This window comes from Nomascus leucogenys, chromosome 12 (genome assembly GCF_006542625.1).
Source record: "Nomascus leucogenys isolate Asia chromosome 12, Asia_NLE_v1, whole genome shotgun sequence".
NCBI lineage: Eukaryota > Metazoa > Chordata > Mammalia > Primates > Hylobatidae > Nomascus > Nomascus leucogenys.
The window spans coordinates 50,141,787-50,167,091 of NC_044392.1; the positions used below are offsets into that span (position 1 = coordinate 50,141,787).

Consider the following 25,305-nt stretch of genomic DNA (forward strand, 5'->3'; position numbering starts at 1 on the left):
AGAGGCACGATCTAGGCTCACTGCAACCTCTGCCTCCCGGATTCAAGCAATTCTCCTGCCTCAGCTTCCCAAGTGGCTAGGATTACAGGCATGTGCCACCACGCCCGGCTAATTTTTTTGTATTTTTAGTAGAGACGGGGTTTCACCATATTGGCCAGGCTGGTCTCGAAATCCTGACCTTGTGATCCACCCACCTCGACCTCCCAAAGTGCTGGGATTACAGGCGTGAGCCACTGTGCCCGGCCACAAATTTTTTTTAGAGATAGGGTCTTGCTATCATGCCCAGCCTGGAGTACAGTGGCTCATACTGATCACTGCAGCCTCGAACTCCTGGACTCAAAGAGACCTCCTGCCTCAATCTCCCAAAGTGCTGAGATTACAGGAGTGAGTCACTGTGTACCCTGGCCAAATGATGGTATCTTAAATGTGCAAAACACTTTTGAATTTGCAAAACGTTTCACCTACAGGATCTTATTTGATCCTAAGAAGTAGGCAGGAAGGAGGCCGGGCGCGGTGGCTCACGCTTGTAATCCCAGCACTTTGGGAGGCCGAGGCGGGCGGATCACGAGGTCAGGAGATCGATACCACGGTGAAACCCCGTCTCTACTAAAAAATACAAAAAATTAGCCAGGCGTCGTGGCGGGCACCTGTAGTCCCAGCTACTCGGAGAGGCTGAGGCAGGAGAATGGCGTGAACCTGGGAGGCGGAGCTTGCAGTGAGCCGAGATTGCACCACTGCACTCCAGCCTGGGCGACAGAGCGAGACTCCGTCTCAAAAAAAAAATAAAGAAGTAGGCAGGAAGGTAGTATGTCCACTTACAGAAGACAGAATCAGACTTAGAGATAAGTAGTTTATCCAAAGCCATACTCCAGAGATGAATCTAGCTAAGTCTCAGTGACTTTCAATGGTGCTCTTTCCACTGTATAATCTACAGGAAATGAATAGTACTTTTTTGAGCAATTTCTACTTTGAAGCAAAATGAAGATATTTTGCACTTAGTTGGATAAACTTCAGTTATTTGGAAAAGTATTCAGGATGGAACAGTCCTATGTTTGTTTTAGGTGAGGTTTTACCATGGTTAAGATCAGTACTCTCATATCAGTTCAGAAAGAGTAAGTTTAGTGTGATTTAAAGTAGTCAAGTAAGTCAGCCTGACATAGCTAGAGATAGTTCACAGCTTTTACTCTTTTTTTGTTTTGGGTATTTATTTATTTATGAGATCGAGTCTCACACTGTCGCCCAGGCTGGAGTGCAGTGGCGTGATCTTGGCTCACTGCAACCTCTGCCTCCCGGGTTCAAGGGTTCAAGTGATTCTCCTGCCTCAGCCTCCCAAGTAGTTGGGATTATAGGCGCACGCCCCCACGCCCGGCTAATTTTTGTATTTTTAGTAGAGACGGGGTTTCACTATGTTGGCCAGGCTGGTCTTGAACTCCTGACCTCATGATTCGCCCAGCTCGGCCTCCCAAAGTGCTGGGATTACAGGCGTGAGCCACCATGCCTGTCCTATTTTTATTTATTTACTTTTTTGAGATGGAGTCTCACTCTGTCACCCAGGCTGGAGTGCAATGGCACGATCTCGGCTCACTGCAACCTCTGCCTCCCAGGGTCAAGCGATTCTCCTGCCTCAGCCTCCTGAGTAGCTGGGATTACAGGCGCGCGCTACCACGCCCAGCTAATTTTTTGTATTTTTAACCGAGACGGGGTTTCACCATGTTAGCCAGGATGGTCTCGATCTCCTGACCTCATGATTCGCCTGCCACGGCCTCCGAAAGTGCTGGGATTACAAGGAGCCACCATACCTGGCTTGTTTTGTTGTTGTTGTTGTTGTTTTTCCTCTGAGCCGTAGGATGTTTGTTTGTTTTTAATCTTTGATGCATTTATTTCTTCCTCTACTTACCGTATGCCAGGCATTATGATTAAGTGCTGGGGATAAAAAGATAAAAGACAAGCTTCCTGTCTTTTTTTTTTTTTTTTAAGATGGAGTTTCGCTCTTGTTGCCCAGGTTGGAGTGCAATGGCGCGATCTTGCCTCACGGCAACCTCCACCTCCCGGGTTCAAGCAATTCCACTGCCTCAGCCTCCTGAGTAGCTGGGACTACAGGCGCCCACCACCATGCCCGGCTAATTTTGTATTTTTAGTAGAGATGGGGTTTCTCCATGTTGGTCAGGCTGGTCTTGAACTCCCAACCTTAGGTGATCTGCCCACCTCAGCCTCCCAAAGTGCTGAGATTATAGGCGTGAGCCACTACGCCTGGCTACTTCCTATCTTTAGACTAAGTGGTAAACATGAAAAATCCAAATGGAAGTATCCAATAAGCAATTGTATACATGAGTCTAGAACTCAGGAGAAAGACCTGAGTTGAACACCTAGATTTTATGGTAAGCAACATATAAACAGTTTATTGTGGCCGGGCGCGGTGGCTCACACCTGTAATCTCAGCACTTTGGGAGGCCGAGGCGGGCGGATCATGAGGTCAGAAGATCGAGACCATCCTGGCTAACACGGTGAAACCCCGTCTCTACTAAAAATACAAAAAAAAAAAAAAAAAAAAAAAATTTATCTGGGTGTGGTGGCAGGCGACTGTAGTGCCAGCTACTCTGGAGGCTGAGGCAGGAGAATGGCGTGAACCCAGGAAGCGGAGCTTGCAGTGAGCCAAGTGAGCCACTGCACTCCAGCCTAGGTGACAGAGGGAGACTCATCTCAAAAAAAAAAAAACGGTTTATTGTAACTGTTGGTTTTGTAACTGTTCTCATTGTCGGATTATCTTGACCAATGAGAATGGGTAGAAAAGAAAGAGGTGGCTAAGGGCATGACCATAGGGAACACCAGCATTTAGAGAGGTCAGAGAAGGCTAAGAAAGGTCATATTAGGTTGGGTATGGTGGCTCACACTTGTAATCCCAACACTTTGGAGGCTGAGGTGGGCAGATCGCTTGAGGTCAGGAGTTTGAGACCAGCCTGGCCAACATGGCGAAACCCTGTCTCTACTAAAAACATAAAAATTAGCTGGGCGTGGTGGTGGGCGCCCTGTAATCCCAGCTACTCGGGAGGCTGAGATGGAGAAGCGCTTGAACCCAGGAGGCGAAGGTTGCAGTGAGCCAAGATTATGCTACTGCACTCCAGCCTGGGGCGACAGAGTGAGTCTTTGTCTCAAAAAAAAAAAAAAAAAAAAAAAAAAGAAAAGAAGGCTGGGCGCGGTGGCTCACGCTTGTAATCCCAGCACTTCGGGAGGCCGAGGTGGGCGGATCACGAGGTGAGGAGATCGAGACCACGGTGAAACCCCGTCTCTACTAAAAATACAAAAAATTAGCCGGGCGTGGTGGCGGGCGCCTGTAGTCCCAGCTACTCGGAGAGGCTGAGGCAGGAGAATGGCGTGAACCCGGGAGGCAGAGCTTGCAGTGAGCCGAGATTGCGCCACTGCACTCCAGCCTGGGCGACAGAGCGAGACTCCGTCTCAAAAAAAAAAAAAAGGAAAAGAAAAGAAAAGCCATATTAATAGAAGTGAAACTATCCATTCATTAAAAATACATATTTATTAAGCCCCTAGTCTCTGTTAAGAGAAAGAGGGACCTCAGGAGCCAAAAGAAGAAAGCATTTCAAGGAGGGGGGAGTCAACAGGTCAAATGGCACAGAGAGGGCAAAAGGATAAAGACTGAAGAGTTGTTCATTCAATGTGACCAGGAGGTCATTGGTGGCCTTAATGAGAGCAATCTCAGTGGACTGATGGGGATAAAAACTAAAATGATTGAGAATGAGAATCATTAAAATGGATATGGCAAGTATAGGTAACTCTAGAAGCTTAGTTATGAAGGGAAGAGAGAAATTGAGTGATGACTGGGTGCAGACAAGGATCAAGAGAAAGTTTGGAATGTTTTCCTTTTAATCATGGGAATTACTTGAGCATGTGTATATGCTAAGGGGAAAATATCAGTAGAAAAGGACAGGTTAAGGCTGGGGATGGTGGCTGACGCCGGTAATCCCAGCAGTTTGGGAGGCCGAGGCAGGAGAATCACTTGAGCCTAGGAGTTCAAGACCAGCCTGGGCAACACAATGAGACTCTGCCTCTATTTTTTTTTTTAAGTTAATACCTTCTATGTGCAGGCACTATGCTACAAGGAAAGGATACAGTGTTGAGCAAGATAGACAACCAGGGACTGCATACAACTTATAGTAAAGTCATAGGTGAACCTTCGACAGGTGATATGGATGGCATTCACTAGGATGAGAGAGACATGATGCAGCTAAGTATATCTGTAGGGAGCAAAAAGTTGGTGGAATTCTCACTTTATTATCTCTGTTTTCTCTGAAGACGGATGAGGGTTTTCCTGAGATGAACAAGGAAATGGTAAGGAAAGGAACTTGCAAAACAAGGAGGAAGTTTGAAATAGCTCCCTGGGGATTGGAAGAGAGTGCTTTTCCAATCCAATTCGTGGGACTGTGTGATTTCTTTTTTTTTGAGATGGAGTCTCGCTCTGTTGCCCAGGCTGGAGTGCAGTGGTGCAATCTCAGCTCACTGGAACCTCCGCCTCCCGGGTTCAAGCAATTCTCCTGCCTCAACCTCCCGAGTAGCTGGGACTACAGGCGCACGCCGCCATGCCTGGCTAATTTTTTGTATTTTAGTAGAGACAGGGTTTCACCATTGTTGCCCAGGCTGGTCTCGAACTCCTGAGCTCAGGCAATCCACCCGCCTTGGCCTCTCAAAGTGCTAGGATTACAGGTCTGAGTCACTGCGCCTGGCCAGGACTGTGTGATTTTCTTCAAAACAGTAAGGGAGTAGAAGAGCGGGTTTTTTTTTTTTTTTTTAAAGAGTCTCCCTCTGTGTCACCCAGACTGGAGTGCAGTGGCATGATCTCGGCTCACTGCAATCTCCTGTCACCCGAGTTCAAGTAATTCCCCTGCCTCAGCCTCCTGAGTAGCTGGGATTGCAGGTGCCTATCACCACGCCCGGCTACTTTTTTTTTGTATTTTTAGCAGAGCTGGGGTTTTTCCATGTTGGCCAGGCTGGTCTCAAAACTCCTGACCTCAGGTGATCTGCCCACCTCGGCCTCCCAAAGTGCTGGGATTACAGGGGTGAGCCACCTCGCCCAGCCAAGAGAGTCATTATGATTTGTCCTTCAAAATAGCTCTCAGATTCATGTATTTCTTTCTAAACCTGTTCCCATCACCCTTGTCTGATTGTCCCTCTCCCCTCACCTTTAAACCTATTTTCTTGCTAGTAGGTCTCTGTCTTCTTGCTTAAAAAAAAAAAAAAAGACAAGTTGCACCCTTTTTCAAGAATTTAAAATGACATCCTACTCCTGTCAGATGATTTTAACCAGCTCACCTAGGCATTCCAGGCCTCCTGTAATTTGTCTTCTCCTTTTCCCTCTCCTTGCTCCTAACTAGTGCCTTTCCCATACACCAGCCTCACAGGATCTTTTTGTTATCCATGCTGCAGGCTCCTTGCTCACCAAGTAAAAGTTTTTGCTGAAGCTGTGTCCCTCGGGAACATTTTCTTCTTTTGCACCAAGCCAACTCCCACCAAAGTTTTCCTGTCCTCCATGATAAAATGTATCCAGCATCTTTCTGTGCAGTCTTCGGAGAATATTTATTGTCTTCTTTGCACATTTGGAAATTTATGTTCAACGTAGCTTTTCTTTTGAGACCTGGTGTTGTCTTTTTAATAGTTTAGTACTATTAAATATTTAATATTTAGTACTGTCTTTTTAATAGTTTAGACTTTTTAATAGTTTAGTATGTGCAAATCTTATTTTAATTCAAATATATTATCATTTTCTTAAAGTCTGCAACCGCAACCCACAGTGGATTGTGTAGTAGATTGTGTCTCAAGTAAGTGTTTAATACTTATTGGATTGAACTGAGATTCGAGCTGGGTCCTAAAACTTTAAATGAATTACACCTTAATCCCCACTCACTAATCTATTCAATAAGCATGTATCTGAGTACCTAAACCCTGTGCTAGGAGCTAAGATTTCTTTTAACCTCACAGTGCCTCTATATTTTGAGGTGTCTTTCTCTGAAAATTTCTTTCCAGCCTTTAAAACAACCCCAACTGTCTGACAGTTTGCTGAATTGCCTTGGACCCAAGATCCCTCGGCCGTTAATCCTGTGTAGATATTGTCCCTGTTTATCTTCTTCTATTTTTTTAGATCTGACTTTACTGAGTTACTGTTCATCTTACTGGTTCACCTGGCCTTAAATCTCTGTCTCTCTGTCTCTCGCTCTTTCTCTGTGTGTGCGTGTGCACATGTGTGTGTATGTTTAGGTCTCTTGCGTACTCGCTGTGGGGCTTAGCCTAGTTGTTGATACTCCCCTCCCTGATCACAGTCCAGTTAAGGCTGGCCTAAAGTGGCAAACCCCTTCCCCCTCCTTTCCTCTAGTCCAGAGTCCAAGATGTGGGTAGAAGTGTTCAGTCAGATAAAACTATCTGAGAATGCCAGTGTCTCCCAGGCCACCCACTTTCCTGGAGAATTTTGAGAATGTCTTTTGTCCCAGCCCCACATAGAGAAGAATCCTACCAGGCAATACCAAGGTACCAAGCAATCCTGTCTGTAGTAGTTTATTCTTCCTCCTCACTGACATTCCCAGGGGCTTTATGAAGTGTGGGGAGGGAGAAGGGGCAGTTTTGCTGTTTGGAGGGATGTCAGGGTCCTCTGAGGAAAGGTGGGACATATGTCTGTGGGGCAGGATGGCTGTGTGGGTTACTTTATCAGGTCTTAGCGTTGCTACTCTTTGTGTCTTTCTCTGAGTCAGTTAGTCTTGATTTCCACATCTGTTTTGGCTTCAGCCTCTCTCACCTGCCCTCTTCCATTACCCAACAGCCTGACTGCTAGCTAGTTCTTGCCATAGTGGCCCAAACTCATGCTGCTTTGTAGAGGTGGGAGGGGAGGAGATCATGGAAACAAGGGAAACCTCCTGCTGACACCTTCCTTTCCTTTCCCAGGCCTCCAGCCCCCACGCGCATGCTAGGCCTCCTCATCGGGGTCAGGACGAACCAGAGGAGGCCTACGGGGAGAAATAAGGAGACAGAGGGAAAACGCATAGAGAGGAGCAACAGAGAGTTGGGGGCAGAGTCAGGGAGATGCGGGATGCGCCTTCGGGAGCAAGGTCGCCCAAGCCGTATAGGAGGGGAAGGGAGGACGGATCGCGCAGGCTCTGACAGCCCAACCCAGCCCCGCGAGGCTCCCAGGTTTCCTGTCTCTTTCTCTTCCCAGCTCCTCTTCCTCTCTTGTAAAATTTCTCCCCAGAGCCTCTCCTGTGCCAGCCGGTCTCTGCTTCTGTATGTATTTCTTCCTCTGCCCAGTGTCGGCGACCGTCCGTGGGTCTCTCCATCTCGCGTCTGTCTCTGGTCTCCAGTGCAGCCTCCCGGCCTGGCTCTCCTGGCGCCCCTCCCCGGCCGGCGCTATTGGCGGAGAGGCGACGAGAAGGCGGTGTCTAGCCGCCCTCCGAGGGCGGGATTAGTCGCGGGGACCCAAAGGCGGGCAGGAGGTGGGCCCGGCTGGGAGGCGGGCGGGGCCACTGGGGCCGAGCCCAGAGCCCCGGGCGGTCGCATTGTTTTCCTCCGCGGATCCGCGGCTGGACTCGGACCCAGGGCTCTCCCGATAGCACCCCGGAACCCAAACTCAAGCACTATCCAATTCGGACGCTCATCGCATCTCGCCTGAGCACAACCACGGATTGCGAACTCAGCGCAGCGCGTGGCTGCTGGCCGTCCGCGGCGATCTCGATCCCGCTGACCCGAATCCTGGAGCAAGTACCCCGGGCAGGGAAGGGGCTGCGGGGAGGCGGGGAGGCGGGGAGGGAGCAGGAGGGCGCGGCCGGCGGGGGGCAAGCTTCTGAAGCGCTAGGGTACCAGGGAGGGTGTCGGCGCCCGGTGTGCCTGGCTGACGGAGAGGGTCAACGAAATCGGGGTGCAGGGAGGAAGGAGGGACAGTGGCCGAGCCCCGTAACTGTACTGGTGGGAGCAGAGTCTGGGCACCTCGTTCAACTGGGCTTTCGTCGAGTCGCATCCCGCTGGACTGGGAAGCGCGAAAAGAGATTATTTGAGGCGCGCACCGTAGAAAGGGTGGAAAACCTGGCCCCTTGCTTTCCCGGCAGGGAAACTAGGGCTCCGAGACCCGCGGAGAACTAGACCCTCCTGACGCCCCTGAAGGGATGGGAAGAGGGGCGCATCGTTCCGGACTTTGTGTCATGGGTGCTCCTCTGTCCTTGTGCAAGCCGGAATCTGAGCACCCTCTGAAGGGTTGGCTCGTGCAAAGAGGCGGCGAATGGGGCCCCCGAGCAACATCGGTCCCAGCGCCTATCTCCTTCCTTCAGCCCGCTCGGCCCGGGGCTTTGTTAGACTGAAGTCTCCCAAGGAGGTCATCCGAGCTGGCAACTGCCTCCTGAGCCCACGGACCCCACTGAGCGCCGGCCACAGGCCCGCCCTCGTTGGTTCTCAGCCTCTGGCCCTGTTTCCCTGGCCTGGGAGACCCGCCTCTGCTCCCCAACCCCCGCTCCCATCCCCTCTCCGTCTGCGCCTGCAGGCCCCTCCAGCCCCTCCTCCCGCTAACGTGGCTCTGGGACCCGGTCCCGGCCCAGACTCTGCTACCGGCCCCTCCTCGGAGCCCCGGATCCAGTGAAGGGGAGACACGTTGAGCCCCTGGCCCTAGGCCCACCTCTTTCGAGGCTCTGGACACCTGGATTGTCCTGGTTGGGGGTTGGGTGGGAAGGAGGGTAGGTGCTGAGTGTGGGGCTAAGAGCTAAGAGTGGGGGAAATGGCTTGGAGAAAGGAAAGCACCGGTTCCACAGGCTCCTTGGCGCGACCCTGCTCCCTCTGAGGAAAGTGGACTGGGACGGGCGACCAGCCCAAAGGCTTCCTGCTATTGTCCCCAGCCCAATCTCCCCTTCTCCATCCCTTCCACAGCTCTATGCTAGACTGTGGCTATGACCCCAGCCACTCCCCAGAGGTGGCTTCGGGGCCAGGAGAGAGAAGGGCTGTTTCCTCTTCCCAGCAAGGGGAGGATCTGGAAAGGGGAGAGTCGGCCAGGTCTCTCCCATGTGCTTCAGATGGGGGGTGTGAAGCAGCTAGGATTCTTCCAGAGCAGAGTGATCTTTTCTCCAGGCCAGGAGTTGAGGAGCTGACCAGATGCTGCTCCCCAAAAACAGCTACAAGAAGCCCTCTTAAAGGTGTATCATAGTTGAGTCTAGAGGGCCAATGCAAAGGCCAGCCAAGTGTTTTTAGAGGCTGGACTAATCCAGCCTGAAGTGGGGTGTGAGTGTGAGTGTGTGTGTGTGTGTGTGTAGACTGGATGGAAGGGAGGCACAGCCTGCTCTCTCAGGGAGGAAGGAAAGGGCTGAGGGTGCTTGCTATCAGATCATTTGGCCTGGAAATGAAGAGCATGTAAATGAGATGCAAATTAGCCTCTATTGTCCCTAGCTAAGGCGCTTTTGCTAAGAAGGCTGTTGGATTCTGAGGGCTTTAACATGGGAGTGGTCGCCATGCCCCACAAACTCTCCCAGTGACCCCGTTTGCCAAGGGTGGCCCTGTGGCTCTAGGAGTTTCTAGAAAGGGGCCATCCCCTTCCCCTACATCTCTGGGCATGAAGCCACCAGCACCTTTGTGACCAAACTATTAAGAAGTGTCATCAGCCCCCTCCCATTTTCAAGGCAGCATCTCCCCTACCCAAGCCTCAGCAGACTTTTCTTGAATTTTTACATTTACTTGTAAGGGATGTGGTAAGGGGAGTGTAATGCAGTCTCTTCCCTCCTTTGTCCTGTCTTCTATCAGGTCAGAGGTTTCCTATCCTCCTCAAGCTCCCACAGGAGTCACCACCCCAGGTAAGGAAAGGGCAGCAGCTCCTGAGGGCAGGGGGTGGAAACAGGCATGAGCAGGAAGCAGGAAGAGGGGCTGGCTCTTCTCCACACTTGCCAGAGACCAAAGTTGTTTCCAGGGTGAAGATAACAGTTGCTCAGGGCAACTTGGAGGCAGGGGGGTGGTGGGGAGAGCAGGTTGGGGAGGATGAGAGACAAGCTATGTCCCTTTCTCTTCCTTTCTCTTCCCCTGGGAACAACAGCATCCGGAAACATGTCGGGGGAAGGAGGAAGGCCCAGCCTTTCAACACCAGAGGGTCGTTAGCTAGCTGCTACTCTGCCCCTGGGGAAGGGGGCTCATCATTAGGTGTTCCTACTCTTTTCCCTTTTTCAGCTCTCTTGGGGCCCCACCTGACGTCAGCCTCCCCACCAGTGATGCTGGATTGGGGGTGGGGGGACACTTGGGTCCTGGCTGGGAGAGTAGAATTACTGGGGAGATGGAAGGGGGCTTGGTGTGGAAGCTTAGGGTCTGTTTTGGGGGACACGGTGGGATGGGCAACTAAGCATTGGTGAAGGATAGTTATCTGTTCACAAAAGAAATGAGTCTCACCCTTCTTGACCTGATTTTTGGAGCTGACCAAGTCCCTCACTTCAATTTTAGGGGAAGGCAGGAAGCTGGTATATACCTCCTACTGTGGGCCCCAGCCAGGGTCATTTGGCTGAGGGAGGCTGATGGGTGGAAGGAGACCTGTCTCACCATCTCTTCCACCATATCCATCTTTTCTTGGACTTTGGGCTACAATTACCTGCCTGTCACTGAATAATTTATATTTTAATTTCAGAGGCGGCGGATGAGGGAAGGAAGGGAAATAGGGGCACCTTTAGCTGTTTTGCTTCACTAGTCCCTTGTACCCCTGGCTTCTCATAGGGGGTGGGTCTGCTCTTCCCCCCTCAAGTACATGCACTGGTTCTTAGGAGCCAAGAAAGGAGCAGGGGGCTAGAGAGCCTGGAGGGGGTGGCACAGTGGTCGGGCAGACAGCTGCAGCCAGAGCTAAATTTAGCCTCTGATCTGGCTTTGATGCAGATTCATTTTTGGCGAAGACAGTCCCCCCCACCAACTCTCCTCCCTACTCAGTTCTTCCCTAGCGGTGGGAAGGGCCCCCGAAGCATGAGCTTAGACCAGCACAGTGACCTCTAGGCTGCCTCCCCCAACTCTGTCTTCCTCAACTCTAGAAACGACAGTGTCAGCCACACAGCTGCCCCCGCCTAGGCACAGTTCCTGCATTGCTCCCAGGGTGCCGTGGGGGTCTGGGAGGGAGGGGGAGTCAGACATGGTGCCCTTTTCCTCCTCCCAGTGCCAAGGAGTCACTATTTATAATTTTAAGGCTTCAGTCTCTAATTATAGCTGAGAAGGGGTTAGCAAGAGGGGGGCCAGGAGGTGTCACCTACTGAATGTCCCAGACCCAGTCAGGAGAGAAGAGGAAAAGCTGAGTGAGAAGGCTGAGATGGGGGTGGGTGTGTCCTGTCCTTACCTGGGGTCATGCATGCAGGCCTCACACCAGCCAGTTTGGGCCAGTTGCAGAGGGAAGGGCCTTGAGTGACAATGACAGCTGGCTGGGACTGGGGCAGTGCTGGAGAGAGGGTTCTTTTCCCCCACCCCACAGGGTCTTCTGGGGATAGACCAGGAGAGGAGCCTGCTGGCTTGCGTCAGGGTAGAGGGAACTTGGCTCCTCCCCCACTTTTCCCTGTCTCCCCTTTCAGGGCCGGCTTATGGGTGAGGGGGCACCCCCTGGGGCCTGAGCCGCCCCGCACAGGATGCCCCGTGCCCCCCACTTCATGCCCTTGCTGCTACTGCTGCTGCTGCTCTCACTTCCCCGTAATAAGGCCGCCTTTCCCCAGGACCCCCTCCCTCTGTTGATCTCTGACCTTCAAGGTGAGTGCCCAGTACCTACCTTGCCCCATCTCTGTGAACAATTAGAGACTGAGACCCCCTGTGTGGGAGGCAAGGTGCAGGAAGGCTCCCAGCCTCAAGGAAGCTAACAGCCAGACCAGCAAAAGAAGCAAACAGGTAGAGTGAGCTGACACCTCCTGCCAGCTGCTTCTCATCCCTGGGCCTGGTTTCTTCACTTAGAGGCAGCATCGCATGGAGGTTAAGAACATGGACTCTCCAGGAGATTGAGACCATCCTGGCTAACATGGTGAAACCCCGTCTCTACTAAAAATACAAAAAAAAAAAAAAAAAAATAGCTGGACATTGTGGCGGGCGCCTGTAGTCCCAGCTACTCGGGAGGCTGAGGCAGGAGAATGGTGTGAACTCGGAAGGCGGAGCTTGCAGTGAGCAGAGATTGTGCCACTGCACTCCAGCCTGGGCAACAGAGCAAGACTCCGTCTCAAAAAAAAAAAAAAAAAAGAACATGGACTCTCAGCTAGACCAAACCTTAGCAGGTTTGAATCCCTGCCAAGCTGCTCACTAGCTGTGTGACCTTGGTTAAGTTAAGTTACTTAACCTTTCTTTGTCTCAGTCTCCTCAGCTGTAAAATGAATATAATAGTATTCTGAGCCAGTGGGGGGTACTCAGGAGGCTGAGGCAGGAAGATCACTTGAGCCCAGGATGTAGTGCTCTGTGATGGCGCCTGTGAATAGCCACTGCAGTCCAGCCTGGGCAACACAGCCAGAGTCATCCCACCCTGCAACCCCCTACCCCATCTCTTTAAAAAAAAAAAAAAAAAAAAAGTCAGCCAGGCACGGTGGCTCACGCCTGTAATCCCAGCACTTTGGGAGGCCAAGGTGGGCGGATCACCTGAGGTAGGGAGTTCGAGACCTGCCTGGCTAACATGGTGGAACCCCGTTTCTACTAAAAATACAAAAAATTAGCCAGGCTTGGTGGCATGTGCCTGTAACCCCAGCTACTTGGGAGGCTGAGGCAGGAGAATTGCTTGAACCCAGCAGGCGGAGGTTGCAGTGAGCAGAGATCGTGCCATTTCACTCCAGCTTGGGCAACGAGAGTTAAGCTCCATCTCAAAAAAACAAAAAACAAAACAGTCTTCTACCTCATGGAATTATTTAGGGATTAAATGAGGTTATACATGTAAAGTGCTGAGAACACTGTATGGCACAAAGTAAATGCTTTATATGTGTTTGCTGTTATTCTTAGCTACATAGAGAAGGTCTAATACTAGTTCAGTGGTTCCCAACACCTCTTACTCGCCTCGCTACCACTGGTACCACCAATAAGCCCACCATGATAGAAAGCATAAACCCACTTTTTCTGAGAAGAACCTTTATCTATTTGCAGTTCCTGTTATATTTGTAGGATTTAGAGTAATTTTAAGGATAGAGGAACTGCAGTTGGGTTACTGGGAGTAATTGTTGAGGGATATATAAGAATAGCAAACACTCCTATGTGCTAGAAGCAGCTCCAAGCACATTATAATTTTTTTTTTTTTTTGAGATGGAGTCTTGCACTGTTGCCCAGGCTGGAGTGCAGTGGCACGATCTCGGCTCACTGTAAGCTCTGCCTCCTGGGTTCACGCCATTCTCCTGCCTCAGCCTCCCGAGTAGCTGGGACTACAGGTGCCCGCCACCACGCCTGGCTAATTTTGTTTTTGTATTTTTCGTAGAGATGGGGTTTCACCGTGTTAGCCAGGATGGTCTTGATTTCCTGACCTTGTGATCTGCCTGCCTCGGCCTCCCAAAGTGCTGGGATTACAGGTGTGAGCCACCGCTCCCAGCAGAGCACATTATAAATGTTAAATCATTTATCCCTGAACTCTGGCTATCCTTTGACCACTGATGACTGTGGTTTCCACCACGATCAGGCCAGGTGGATGCTGGAGGTCGGGTGGTCAGAGGAGGCAGAAACCTCAGAGGGCTGGCCGGGCGCGGTGGCTCATGCCTGTAATCCCAGCACTTTGGGAGGCCGAGGCGGGCGGATCACGAGGTCAGGAGATCGAGACCATCCTGGCTAACACAGCGAAACCCCGTCTCTGCTAAAAATACAAAAAATTAGCCGGGCATGGTGGCGGGCGCCTGTTGTCCCAGCTACTCAGGAGGCTGAGGCAGGAGAATGGCGTGAACCCGGGAGGCGGAGCTTGCAGTGAGCCGAGATCGCACCACTGCATTCCAGCCTGGGCGACAGAGCGAGACTCCATCTCAAAAAAAAAAAAAAAAAAAAAAAGAAATCTTGGAGGGCTGAGGTGGCCTATGAAGAGCCTTGAGGGGAGGGTGCAGAGGGCTGGGAGAAACGGAGTGAATAAATGCTCCAGTGGGACAGTGCACAAGGTGGGAGTGAAAGGAAATTGCTAGCCCTAAGGCAGTTCCAAGAAGGGACTAGGCTCAACTCTGGAGGCAGACAGACCTGGATCTGAATCCTGATACCTGCCACTTCCCAGCTAAATGAGCAAATTCCTAAATGGCTTCTAGCCTCAGGCTCCTCATCTGTAAAATGGGGCCAAAGCTACCTCATAGGACCATGTATTAAATAAGACAATGCGTGTAAAGTGCTAACACTGTGTTTGGCAGAGATTAAGTACTCAGTGTTATTGGTATTAAGAATAGCTTTTGGGCACTCTAACCTCACACATCCACTGTGTCCACTGCTGGGTTTCATCTGGTTGGAGAGGGTGTTGGGGAAGTTTGTGGTATCCTCAGAACCCTATCTCTCTGTGTCCTCTAGGTACTTCCCCATCATCCTGGTTTCGGGGCCTGGAGGATGATGCTGTGGCTGCAGAACTTGGGCTGGACTTTCAGAAATTCCTGACCTTGAACCGGACCTTGCTAGTGGCTGCCCGGTAAACTGGCCGTGGCACAGTTGTGGGGCAGACATGCATGCTCCTGGGCAGACATGGGACCTGTATGGCCACTGTAGCATCTTGCAGGGGACACATGCAGGTGCACAAGCCACAGGGTGTGGACATGCTTGGACCCAGAGCACAAATGCCAAGGCATGGAGGAAGGGGGAAGGGGAGGGCCAAAAGGTCTGCACTGTTTGTCCCTGAACAGCTGACTGTGGGTAAGGTGGGGTGCCCTGACTAGGCTCTGACCCCTCCTTACCTACCCCTTCAGGGATCACGTTTTCTCCTTCGATCTTCAAGCCCAAGAAGAAGGGGAGGGGCTGGTGCCCAACAAGGTGAGGGGCTGTGTGGGATGAGGTGCAGACGTGGAGATGAGGCTGGGAAAGGTCAATGGGGGTCAGGTGGGTGGGAAGAAGAATCCAAAAGGAGCCATAATGTGAGGAGGGAACCCAGTTGCCCCATGATTTTCCCTCTTCAACTTATCCCTTCAGTATCTAACATGGAGAAGCCAAGATGTGGAGAACTGTGCTGTACGGGGAAAGCTGACGGTAAGGAGTGAGACTAGAATGTGGAGGGAAGGAGAGGACTACTTTGCCCCCAGTCTCTGTCCAACTGGTCCTCTACTATGCCCAATTTCCTGCATACTTTTTCCATCCCAGGCCACAGGGGAAAATGAGAAGGAAAGAGAATTCCTGATTTTCAGTTTCTCTTACATGCCTCACAGAAAAGAAAAGTGAGGCTCAGAGAGGCCAAAGGATTTGCAGAAGGCCAGAGGGCCGGCAAACAGCTTATTTGGGACTTTATCTCACATTGCTCTGTTGGGCTCAAGAGGAGTAGCCCACCTTTCTTTTTCTTTTCTTTTTTTTTTTTTTTTTTTTTTGAGACGGAGTCTCAGTCTGTCGCCCAGACTGGAGTGCAATGGCACGATCTCGGCTCACTGCAACCTCCGCCTCCACGGTTCAAGCATTTCTCCTGCCTCAGCCTCCCAAGTAGCTGGGATTACAGGCGCATGCTGCTACACCCAGCTAATTTTTTGTATTTTAGTAGAAATGGGGTTTCACCGTGTTGCCCAGGCTGGTCTTGAACTCCTGAGCTCAGGCAACCTGCCCACCTTGGCCTCCCAAAGTGCTAGGATTACAGGCGTGAGCCACCGCGCCCTCCCTGTAAGCCTACCTTTCTATTACCTCCTGTTCTCAGTCCCAGGACCCTCTGTCACTGACCTAGAATTTTGGGTTCTCTAGGACGAGTGCTACAACTATATTCGTGTTCTTGTTCCCTGGGACTCCCAGACGCTCCTTGCCTGTGGAACGAACTCATTCAGCCCTGTGTGCCGCAGCTATGGGGTACAAAAGAGAGGGTGGGGGTTAGGATGGGAGTTGGGGGGACCCCAAGATGGGCTATCGGTTTGATGGGAAAGGACCAGGGACTGGGGTTGGGGAATGGGAGTGCCTAGAATGCAAGGGTCCAGAGGGGCTGGGGAGGAGGCAACGGGACATGAGGGAATAGGCTATAGAACCAGACTCCAAGACCCTAAAGGTTCTAGGCATCTGCTCCCTCTGCCCCCAGATAACTTCGCTGCAGCAGGAGGGTGAGGAACTGAGTGGGCAGGCTCGATGCCCCTTTGATGCCACCCAGTCCAACGTGGCCATCTTTGCAGGTGTGCAACTGGGCATGTGAGAAGAAAGCATGTGGCTGGAGGGAGCTCCCACCTTAGCTCCTCTCCCAGTGGGTCTTTCCCCCATTCCCCTGAGTGGAGGGTTGAAGTAGGGGCCAGGGCCAGGCCTAGGTAGGGGTGCAGGAGGCCCAAGAAGAGGCAGGCTACAGATCCCTGAGCCCTCCCCTGACCCCACTCCACCCATCCCTCCAGAGGGCAGCCTGTACTCAGCCACAGCTGCGGATTTCCAGGCCAGTGATGCTGTAGTTTACAGAAGCCTTGGGCCCCAGCCCCCACTCCGCTCTGCCAAGTACGACTCCAAGTGGCTCCGAGGTCAGGGCGGGCCTGGGGAAAGGAGACTGTTATTGGGGAGGAGGCACAGAGGGAGGACCGTGGCGGGAAGCAGGCAAATGGTGTGGTAGTGTGTATGTATGCAGTGGGGAGAGCTGTGTGGGGCCAGGAGCTTCTGAGCAGGTACAGATACTCTATACCCTTTCCTGTCATTCCCCATCTTAGAGCCACACTTTGTCCATGCCTTGGAGCATGGAGACCATGTCTACTTCTTCTTCCGCGAGGTCTCTGTGGAGGATGCTCGGCTGGGGAGGGTAAGGAGGTGGGCATCAGGGTGGGTAGCTGGAGGGTTCTGCTGGATCCTGAGGAGCCAGTCTGAGTGGGAGGAGAGCTCCTGACCATAATCTCCACAAAGCAATCCCCTGGACTCTCACCCCTCAACTTGGAATAGCCCCAAGCCCTCTGCCCCCACATCCTGCTTGTCCCTCACCCTTGACCCAAGTTGACCTACCATGCCACACCCTTCATTCACTGTGCCCCTCACATTGCTCCCTTGGTGCTCTTTTTTTTTTTTTTTTTTTTTTTTTTTGAGACGGAGTCTCACTCTGTCGCCCAGGCTGGAGTGCAGTGGTGTGATCTTGGCTCACTTCAAGCTACGCCTCCTGGGTTCATGCCATTCTCCTGCCTCAGCCTCCCGAGTAGCTGGGACTCCAGGTGCCCACCACCACGCCCAGCTAATTTGTTTGTATTTTTAGTAGAGACGGGGTTTCACCGTGTTAGCCAGCATGGTCTTGATCTCCTGACCTCGTGATCCACCCAACTCAGCCTCCCAAAGTGTTGGGATTACAGGCGTGAGCCACTGCGCCCAGCCCCTTAGTGCTCTTCACTCACCACACTCCTTGCACGCAGCTGGCCCTGTGGGTCTGTCTCACCATTGTCTACTCCACTCTCCTCCCCTAGGTGCAGTTCTCCCGCGTAGCCCGAGTATGTAAACGTGACATGGGCGGCTCGCCTCGGGCCTTGGACCGCCACTGGACATCCTTCCTGAAGCTGCGGCTCAACTGCTCTGTCCCTGGGGACTCTACTTTCTATTTTGACGTTTTACAGGCCTTGACTGGGCCTGTGAACCTGCATGGCCGCTCTGCTCTCTTTGGGGTCTTCACCACCCAGACCAATAGGTTGGTACTAGGCTGACTAGTGTGACCCGATCTGTCCCCTGCCTCACCAGCCTCCAAACTCCCCTTTCACAGCCTACTGATGGGGCAGTTAAGGGAACCTCCGAGCAAAGCCAGTTTGCTGTGTTGCCCACCATTTTTTCTCCTAGTGTGGCACCCAGTGGCTGCCCCACCTCCTCAGTCTCTACCTCTTAACGTGGTATGAAGGGTGCCACCACTTCTTCCTGGGGGAAGTTGTGCAGTTCCTTTCAGCACCTATCCTGCATCTTTTCTGGCTCCTCCAGCATCCCTGGCTCTGCCGTCTGCGCCTTCTACCTGGATGAGATTGAGCGTGGGTTTGAGGGCAAGTTCAAGGAGCAGAGGAGTCTGGATGGGGCCTGGACTCCTGTGTCTGAAGACAGAGTCCCCTCACCCAGGTACCCAGGATGGAGTGGTTTTTGTGGGGGCAGCAGCAAGCAGCGTCTGCCCCCAAGATGGGATTGTGAGGAGGTAGTGAGATGTCCAAGGCCTCAGGGTGGGAAGCTATAGTGGGGTGGCAGTGGGGCCGAAGAGCTGCGGCAGTGAAGGGGAACAGTGCTATGAGTGTCTGTGTGGAGGAGGAGCAAGGCTTTCCAGTCAGGTTTGGGAGCAGTAGGGGGCACAGGGCTTAACTAAGCTCCAGCTCCCAGTCCCAAGGCAGCTCCTTCTCATTCACCCACCAGGCCAGGATCTTGTGCAGGAGTAGGGGGAGCTGCCTTGTTCTCCTCTTCTCGAGACCTCCCTGATGATGTCCTGACCTTCATCAAGGCTCACCCGCTGCTGGACCCCGCTGTACCACCTGCTACCCATCAGCCTCTACTCACTCTCACTAGCAGGTATGGGGCTGAAAAACACTGACTACTGCCTCCCTGTTCTCAGCCACCCTCCTCTTTCTTTGACCCAACAAGGTAAACCGCATTGGTGTGAGGAAGAACTTGGGAAAGCAGAAGGGAGAGAGCTAAGAAGGGAACCCTGGGGCCTGGGGGAAGGGCACAGGCACAGCTACCAGAACAGCTGGGCTCTCCCTGAAATGTTCAGGTTTCTGCTAGACAGGTTCCCTGACCTGAAGCTCTTTCCTCCAGGGCCCTACTGACCCAAGTAGCTGTGGATGGCATGGCTGGTCCCCACAGTAACATCACAGTCATGTTCCTTGGCTCCAATGATGGGACAGTGCTGAAGGTGCTGCCCCCAGGTGGGCGATCCAGGGGACCTGAGCCCATCCTCCTGGAAGAGATTGATGCCTACAGCCCTGCGCGGTGAGGCCTTTGGAGGGCAGGCCCCCTGCAGAGCAGGGATGGGATGGAAGGTGGCAGCTGCAGATATGGGAATAGGTTGGAAACATCAACATTGGCTTTTGCAGGGTGGTAGCTCTGGGCTAGACAGGCTTGGCAAGAAGACTGGACAGTGTGGTAGGGCGGGGCAGCTCCATGGGTTGTGCTCAGTTGCTTGTGTGCCTCCCCGCTTTCTGTTCTTCCACTCACTCAGGGAAAAGGTAGCCTCATCTGTCCATCTCTGGTTCCTTCTGGCCTCACCCTAGGTGCAGTGGGAAGCGGACAGCCCAAACAGCACGACGGATCATAGGGCTGGAGCTGGACACTGAGGGTCACAGGCTCTTTGTGGCTTTTTCTGGCTGTATTGTCTACCTCCCTCTCAGCCAGTGTGCCCGGCATGGGGCCTGTCAGAGGTGAGAGGGGCCTGAGGCCAGGCCCTGTGTGGGCAAGCTCCCCAGCCAGCAAGAGCACAGAAACACAGGTCTTTGGGGTGGCAGGAAAACACAGGGGATGGCTGCGGGGTGCCTAGGTACCTCAAGCATTCTGAAGGTGGGCAGCAACCAGGGTGTGGAGAGACTGAGGTGGACAGGAGAGAATGAGGCTGGGAGCCTCCTGTAAGCCAGGGTGGGAAGAGGCAGCAGAATGGAAAGTGACTGGAGTAGAAAGGGATCCAGCCTCACACACCTCCGTTTTCCCTAGGAGCTGTTTGGCTTCTCAGGACCCATACTGTGGATGGCATAGCTCTAGGGGCTGTGTGGACATCAGGGGACCTGGTGGGTAAGTGATGGGTCCCTGGGTTTCCTGAGCATAAAATTCCCCACCAATAAGAGAGCAAGCTGAGGGCCAGAGTGGGAGATAGGGACAAGGTACAGAATTCTAGAGCCACTTCGTTTTCCTTCTAGGACTGATGTGGATCAGGCTGGGAACCAGGAATCCATGGAGCATGGTGACTGCCAAGGTAAACAGAAGAGGTGGCTGCGGTTGCAGCCAAAGCTGCACATGGCCATGATGGCCACAGACACCATCCCAGGCTTAGGCTTTTGTCCTCTCCTTCTGTGGCACAGTCACCCCATCAGTTCTTCATGAAGCTTCTTTCCCCCCATCTTCACCCTGTCCCCTCTTCATAGACGGAGCTACTGGGAGTCAGGCTGGCCCTGGGGATTCTGCTTATGGTGAGTCCTCTTGTCCCAATCTCACCTTCCCTTGCTCAGCCCACATAACTGAGTGTGTGTCCTGTGGCAGCAGCAGAGCAGCATTCTGAATACCCTGGGAGTATCGGAAAAGGGTCGGCATCCTCCAGATACCCAGCATGTAGCTCAGTACTTGGCACACAGTAGGGTACTTTTTGAACAAATAAATCAATGTCCTGCATGATGAGCCCTTCCCCAGGCCCAGAAGAAACTAGAGGCTGGCGTTCTGGACTCCTGGGTTCCACAGGAGGGAGGAAGGACCCCTGGAAGGGTGTCAGGGGTAGAGATCAAGAGCCTCACTGGCTCTGACCTGGTCTCTGCCACCAGTGCTTCCGGGTCCTGGCCCTTCCCCTGGGACCCCCAGTCCCCCCAGTGATGCCCACCCCCGGCCCCAGTCTTCCACACTTGGACCTCACACTCGGGGTAAGGGGGCTACTTGGGAGGGACAGGAGTGAAGTGTGGGGCTGCTGATTCTCGGAGCGTTCTAAGCCCCTCACTGACTGGTGTTTGGTGCTCACTAACGCCTGTTTGGAGCCTCCCCTCCCCAGAATTGGGCATCCCAGCCCCGAATCCTCCTGCACGAGCAGTTTTTGGCAGTTGCTCTTGGCATGGCTACAGGGGCCAGAAGTGGGATGGGGAATCCCCAGGCCCAAGCTCTGGCCTGAGTGTGAGGGGGTAATGCCTGGGCTGTATGCTGAGGAGTCAGGAGAGGTGAATCCTGAGGATGGTGGAGGCTGTAGGAGTGAGGCTGAGTAGCAGCGGGAGGGACGATGATGTCAGGCCTGGGAACTGCCGGCGCCTCTGGGCCTAGGTCCCCCGCACCGCCTCCCCTTGGCTGAGCCTTCCTCCTCCCTCTCGGTCGGCAGGCGTGCGCCGGGACCTGCCCCCAGCCTCAGCCTCCCGCTCCGTCCCCATCCCACTCCTCCTGGCCAGTGTGGCCGCAGCTTTTGCCCTGGGCGCCTCAGTCTCTGGCCTCCTGGTCTCCTGTGCTTGTCGCCGCGCCCACCGCCGTCGGGGCAAGGACATCGAGACTCCGGGGCTCCCGCGCCCTCTCTCCCTCCGCAGTTTGGCCCGGCTCCACGGTGGGGGCCCAGAGCCCCCGCCGCCCTCCAAGGACGGGGACGCGGTGCAGACGCCGCAGCTCTACACCACCTTCCTGCCGCCTCCGGAGGGCGTGCCCCGGCCGGAGCTGGCCTGCCTGCCCACCCCCGAGTCCACGCCGGAGCTGCCGGTCAAACACCTCCGCGCCGCCGGGGACTCCTGGGAGTGGAACCAGAACAGGAACAACGCCAAGGAGGGCCCGGGCCGCTCACGGGGCGGGCACGCGGCGGGCGGGCCCGCGCCCCGCGTGCTGGTGAGGCCGCCGCCGCCCGGCTGTCCCGGGCAGGCCGTGGAAGTCACCACCCTGGAGGAACTGCTGCGCTACCTGCACGGCCCGCAGCCGCCCAGAAAGGGGGCCGAGCCCCCCGCCCCTTTAACCTCGCGGGCGCTCCCGACGGAGCCCGCCCCCGCCCTCTTGGGCGGCCCCAGCCCCAGGCCCCACGAGTGCGCCCCGCCGCTGAGGCTGGATGTGCCCCCCGAAAGCAGGTGCGCCTCTACCCCCGCCCGGCCCACGCTCTCCGCCCCCGCTCCCCGGCTGGGCGTCGGCGGAGGCCAGAGGTTGCCTTTCTCCGGCCACCGGGCCCCCCCTGCCCTGCTCACTCGAGTCCCCTCGGGAGGTCCCTCCAGGTACTCCGGGGGTCCCGAGAGGCACCTCCTGTACCTGGGCCGGCCCGAGGGCTACCGGGGCCGCGCCCAGAAAAGGGTGGACGTCGAGAAGCCCCAGTTGTCCCCGAAGCATCCCCTCGTCGGGCCCTCCTCCCGCCAGGCCGTCCCGAACGGCGGCCGTTTCAACTTTTAAAGGGAGCGGCCCATAGCCTCCAGCGTGGGGAGCGCCCGAGTCCTCTCGGCCGCGAGCTGGACGCTCTTCAGGACGTCTCACCGCCCCCTCGCCCCGCACCTCCAGCCTTCCCGACTCGCAGTCTCCCGAGGCCCCTTTTCGCCTCGGGTTTATTTATTGACTGTCTTTCCCCCTGTCCTCGAGAGAGGAGTGGGAGGTGAGAAGCCCATCCCCTCAGTGAGCCAGCATTTCGGGGGGAACTGGTAGACTCCCACTCCCCGCTCCCTTCCAGCCAAGCTGCCTTAACTCGCCCCTCGGGGCTCCCCGAGAGACTGTGCCCCGGGCGGGCCGCGCGCGCTGTGTCCAGAGTCCTCGGGCCTCCCGGGTCTGGGACGTGCTTCTCCTACTGTGTAGGAGCCTCCGCTTCCCAATACAGCCGTGTCCGCAGCCGCTGCCTGGCTTTACTCGGGCGGGGGAGGGCGGCAGTCGGTCGGCTCGCTCTGGGCGCCCTCGCTCTCTGCCTTCATCTGGGCCCTGGGCTCTCCCGGGTAATGGGATGGCTGCGGTCCCGCCGGGGGGCGGTCTGGAAAGGTTTCCTAAAGGAGACGAGCGAACTAATGGTGTCGAGGTGAGCCAGGGCCCAGGGGACCCCGGTAAAGTTTAGTTGAGGCTGGGGAAGGCCCTCGGAGCTCGTTTCCGGATCGAGGTAAGAGGGACTTTCTTAAAGGCCTGGTCTATGGGATGGGGCGGCGGAGGGAATTTTTTGAGAAATAAAATGAAGCTGCAGCGTACGTTACTTGAAGTTCCACATCAGAAAATCTTGTCCTGAGGAGAATTTGGCTGGAAGATTTTGGGTTGCATGAGGGGTAGGCTGCAAAAAACAGCAAAGTATTCGTCCCTGTTGGAGGCAAGGGTCTGCCCGCAGCTCTTACCTAAGGAGCGGCCCCCGCGGAGAGCGGGACGGGGGACGAGAGCGCGCGCGACGTCACACGCACGCCTAGCTACCCCCCAAGAAGCCGCCGCCGCGCTCAAGCTCCGCGCGCTCAAGACCAGGTAGCGTGTAGCTGTCGTGATGCTCCCTTTGCTGCGGTTGGGTCTGGCTGCGGATACCTGTCCGTTATCCCCGGCACCAATGAGAGGGAGGAACAGGACCACCTGCACCGCCTACCACCCTCGCGCTAAGAACGCTTAAGGCCTAACGCAGGCGGCAGCTGGTGCGAATTTACATATCAGGTTTTTCACTCCCGCGTGGCTGCACTGTCCACCCAGTTCGAGCCCCACATTCTCCCGCTGGCGCCGCCTGGGGGTCGGGCCAACTCTTGCTGCTAAGGAAGCCTCACCAGTCCCTTTCTCGTTTGCTACCTAAATGTCCTCGGCGGGAAACTGCTGAGAACAATTTGGGGAAGCCTGAATTTGTTCCTAGTTCCGCGCTTTATTACTTGTGATCATGACTGGTGGAAACTCCGCCCGAAGCCTCCATTTGTTCATCTGAAAAATGGGGTTGAGAAGCTTAAGTACTAGAATGTGAAAACGCTTTCTAAAGGCGAAGGCATGGTATCTCGTGAGATAGTAATTCCTTCAAACTCACGCATAGGCTATTCCTATTCCTAACTTTGCGATCTGCTTTCACTAGGCCTTTCCCTTTGTATCCTTATAATTTTCACCTATAGATTTTACCCTCAGGGGGCCGGGCGCGGTGGCTCACGCTTGTAATCCCAGCACTTTGGGAGGCTGAGGCGGGTGGATCACGAGGTCAGGAGATCGAGACCACGTGAAACCCCGTCTCTACTAAAAATACAAAAAATTAGCCGGGCGTGGTGGCGGGTGCCTGTAGTCCCAGCTACTCGGAGAGGCTGAGGCAGGAGAATGGCGCGAACCCGGGAAGCAGAGCTTGCACTGAGCCGAGATCGCGCCACTGCACTCCAGCCTGGGTGACAGAGCGAGACTCCATCTCAAAAAAAAAAAAAAAAAAGATTTTACCCTCAGGGTTTTTTAATGCCCTCTGAACATTACTTCCATTTCAGTTAAGCTTGTCTGGCCAAATTTGGTTGTCCTCCAGAGTCTGACCTTTTTTTGCTTGGCGCTTTTTTCACCAGGTTGAGGTGGTCCTTTAGGTCTCAGTTTTTCGCATATGGGGTGCCTTACTTAAACCAAGGTGCCTCGGGGCCAGTGCTAGTTTCCTAGATACTGCAGGAAAGCAAGCAAGGAAGGAGTAGAGAATCCAGTCACTTGACTTCATTATCCTCTTCAAACCGAAATTTTAAAGGAAGGACAAGGAAAAATTTCAAGGCTGCAGCCTTTCACAGTCCACTGAGGGACAAAACTCAAATATAGTTCTTGCCTTGAAGGTGGTCACAAACAAAAAGGGTAAATGATCCTAAGGTTTAAATATAGATCTAAAAGAGAGATACATACAATGGAAATTTAATCTTGTAATTCTTTGCAGGCAGCAGTAATTTATAGGTTAAAGTCCTGGTTGTAGTTTAATTATAAAATATGTTCTTTTATTAGTATTTATCACTATGGTGACTTCTTTTTTTTTTTTTGAGACGGAGTCTCGCTCTGTCGCCCAGGCTGGAGTGCAGTGGCGCGATCTCAGCTCACTGCAAGCTCTGCCTCCTGGGTTCACGCCATTCTCCTGCCTCAGCCTCTCCGAGTAGCTGGGACTACAGGCGCCCGCCACCACGCCCGGCTAATTTTTTGTATTTTTAGTAGAGACGGGGTTTCACCGTGGTCTCGATCTCCTGACCTTGTGATCCGCCCGCCTCGGCCTCCCAAAGTGCTGGGATTACAAGCGTGAGCCACCGCGCCCGGCCTCTATGGTGACTTCTTTAGCCAAAGAGTATCTAAACTGAACTCAGAGCTAACAGAACTATGTTGCAGTGAGAGCAACAGTCGTGGGTCTCTACCGCTTGTTTTCTATGTGACCTTGGCAATTCAACCAACATCTTTGAGGCTGTTTTTTTGGTAAGGAATGGAAAGAACATATGGCAACAGGGATTTGTAAAGAACCATAAAATATATATATTTAAATTAAGTGCTTTGTGGGAAAATTATTTGCCCAAAATAAAGCAGACTTCTACCAAGTATGCAGTTCATTAATACAGATACCTCTCCCTGATAGAGAGTAGTGAATAATAAATTAAGAGGATGAATTCAAGTAAATTATCCCTGACAATAGAAGGATAAATATGATCTCAAGGAACCTGCTAATACTCTTTTTTTAAAAATCGTATCATTAGC

The 25,305-nt window shown here is 53.6% G+C and overlaps 1 protein-coding gene across 7 annotated transcripts in view; it reads left to right on the forward strand.

Annotated features, from left to right (window-relative positions):
* The window catches only part of SEMA6C (semaphorin 6C), a 30,113-nt gene extending 7,256 nt beyond the window's left edge, over positions 1 to 22,857 (forward strand). The window contains exons 1-20 of one of the 7 annotated variants that reach the window (XM_030824573.1): positions 7,501 to 7,752; positions 9,769 to 9,818; positions 11,553 to 11,724; positions 14,467 to 14,581; positions 14,856 to 14,919; positions 15,076 to 15,132; positions 15,826 to 15,927; positions 16,151 to 16,241; positions 16,452 to 16,571; positions 16,755 to 16,843; positions 17,490 to 17,707; positions 17,989 to 18,120; positions 18,406 to 18,558; positions 18,805 to 18,978; positions 19,260 to 19,406; positions 19,693 to 19,770; positions 19,896 to 19,951; positions 20,121 to 20,165; positions 20,511 to 20,606; positions 21,050 to 22,857. In XM_030824573.1, coding sequence (XP_030680433.1) covers positions 11,607 to 11,724; positions 14,467 to 14,581; positions 14,856 to 14,919; positions 15,076 to 15,132; positions 15,826 to 15,927; positions 16,151 to 16,241; positions 16,452 to 16,571; positions 16,755 to 16,843; positions 17,490 to 17,707; positions 17,989 to 18,120; positions 18,406 to 18,558; positions 18,805 to 18,978; positions 19,260 to 19,406; positions 19,693 to 19,770; positions 19,896 to 19,951; positions 20,121 to 20,165; positions 20,511 to 20,606; positions 21,050 to 22,083 — 2,889 coding nt within the window. In that variant the 5' untranslated portion in view covers positions 7,501 to 7,752; positions 9,769 to 9,818; positions 11,553 to 11,606 and the 3' untranslated portion in view covers positions 22,084 to 22,857. Of the gene's footprint in view, positions 1 to 7,500; positions 7,753 to 9,768; positions 9,819 to 11,552; positions 11,725 to 14,466; positions 14,582 to 14,855; positions 14,920 to 15,075; positions 15,133 to 15,825; positions 15,928 to 16,150; positions 16,242 to 16,451; positions 16,572 to 16,754; positions 16,844 to 17,489; positions 17,708 to 17,988; positions 18,121 to 18,405; positions 18,559 to 18,804; positions 18,979 to 19,259; positions 19,407 to 19,692; positions 19,771 to 19,895; positions 19,952 to 20,120; positions 20,166 to 20,510; positions 20,607 to 21,049 lie in introns of those variants that run through there. The other 6 variants (XM_030824572.1, XM_030824574.1, XM_030824575.1 and 3 more) reach the window with 6 other exon arrangements.
* Positions 22,858 to 25,305: the final 2,448 nt, after the last annotated feature.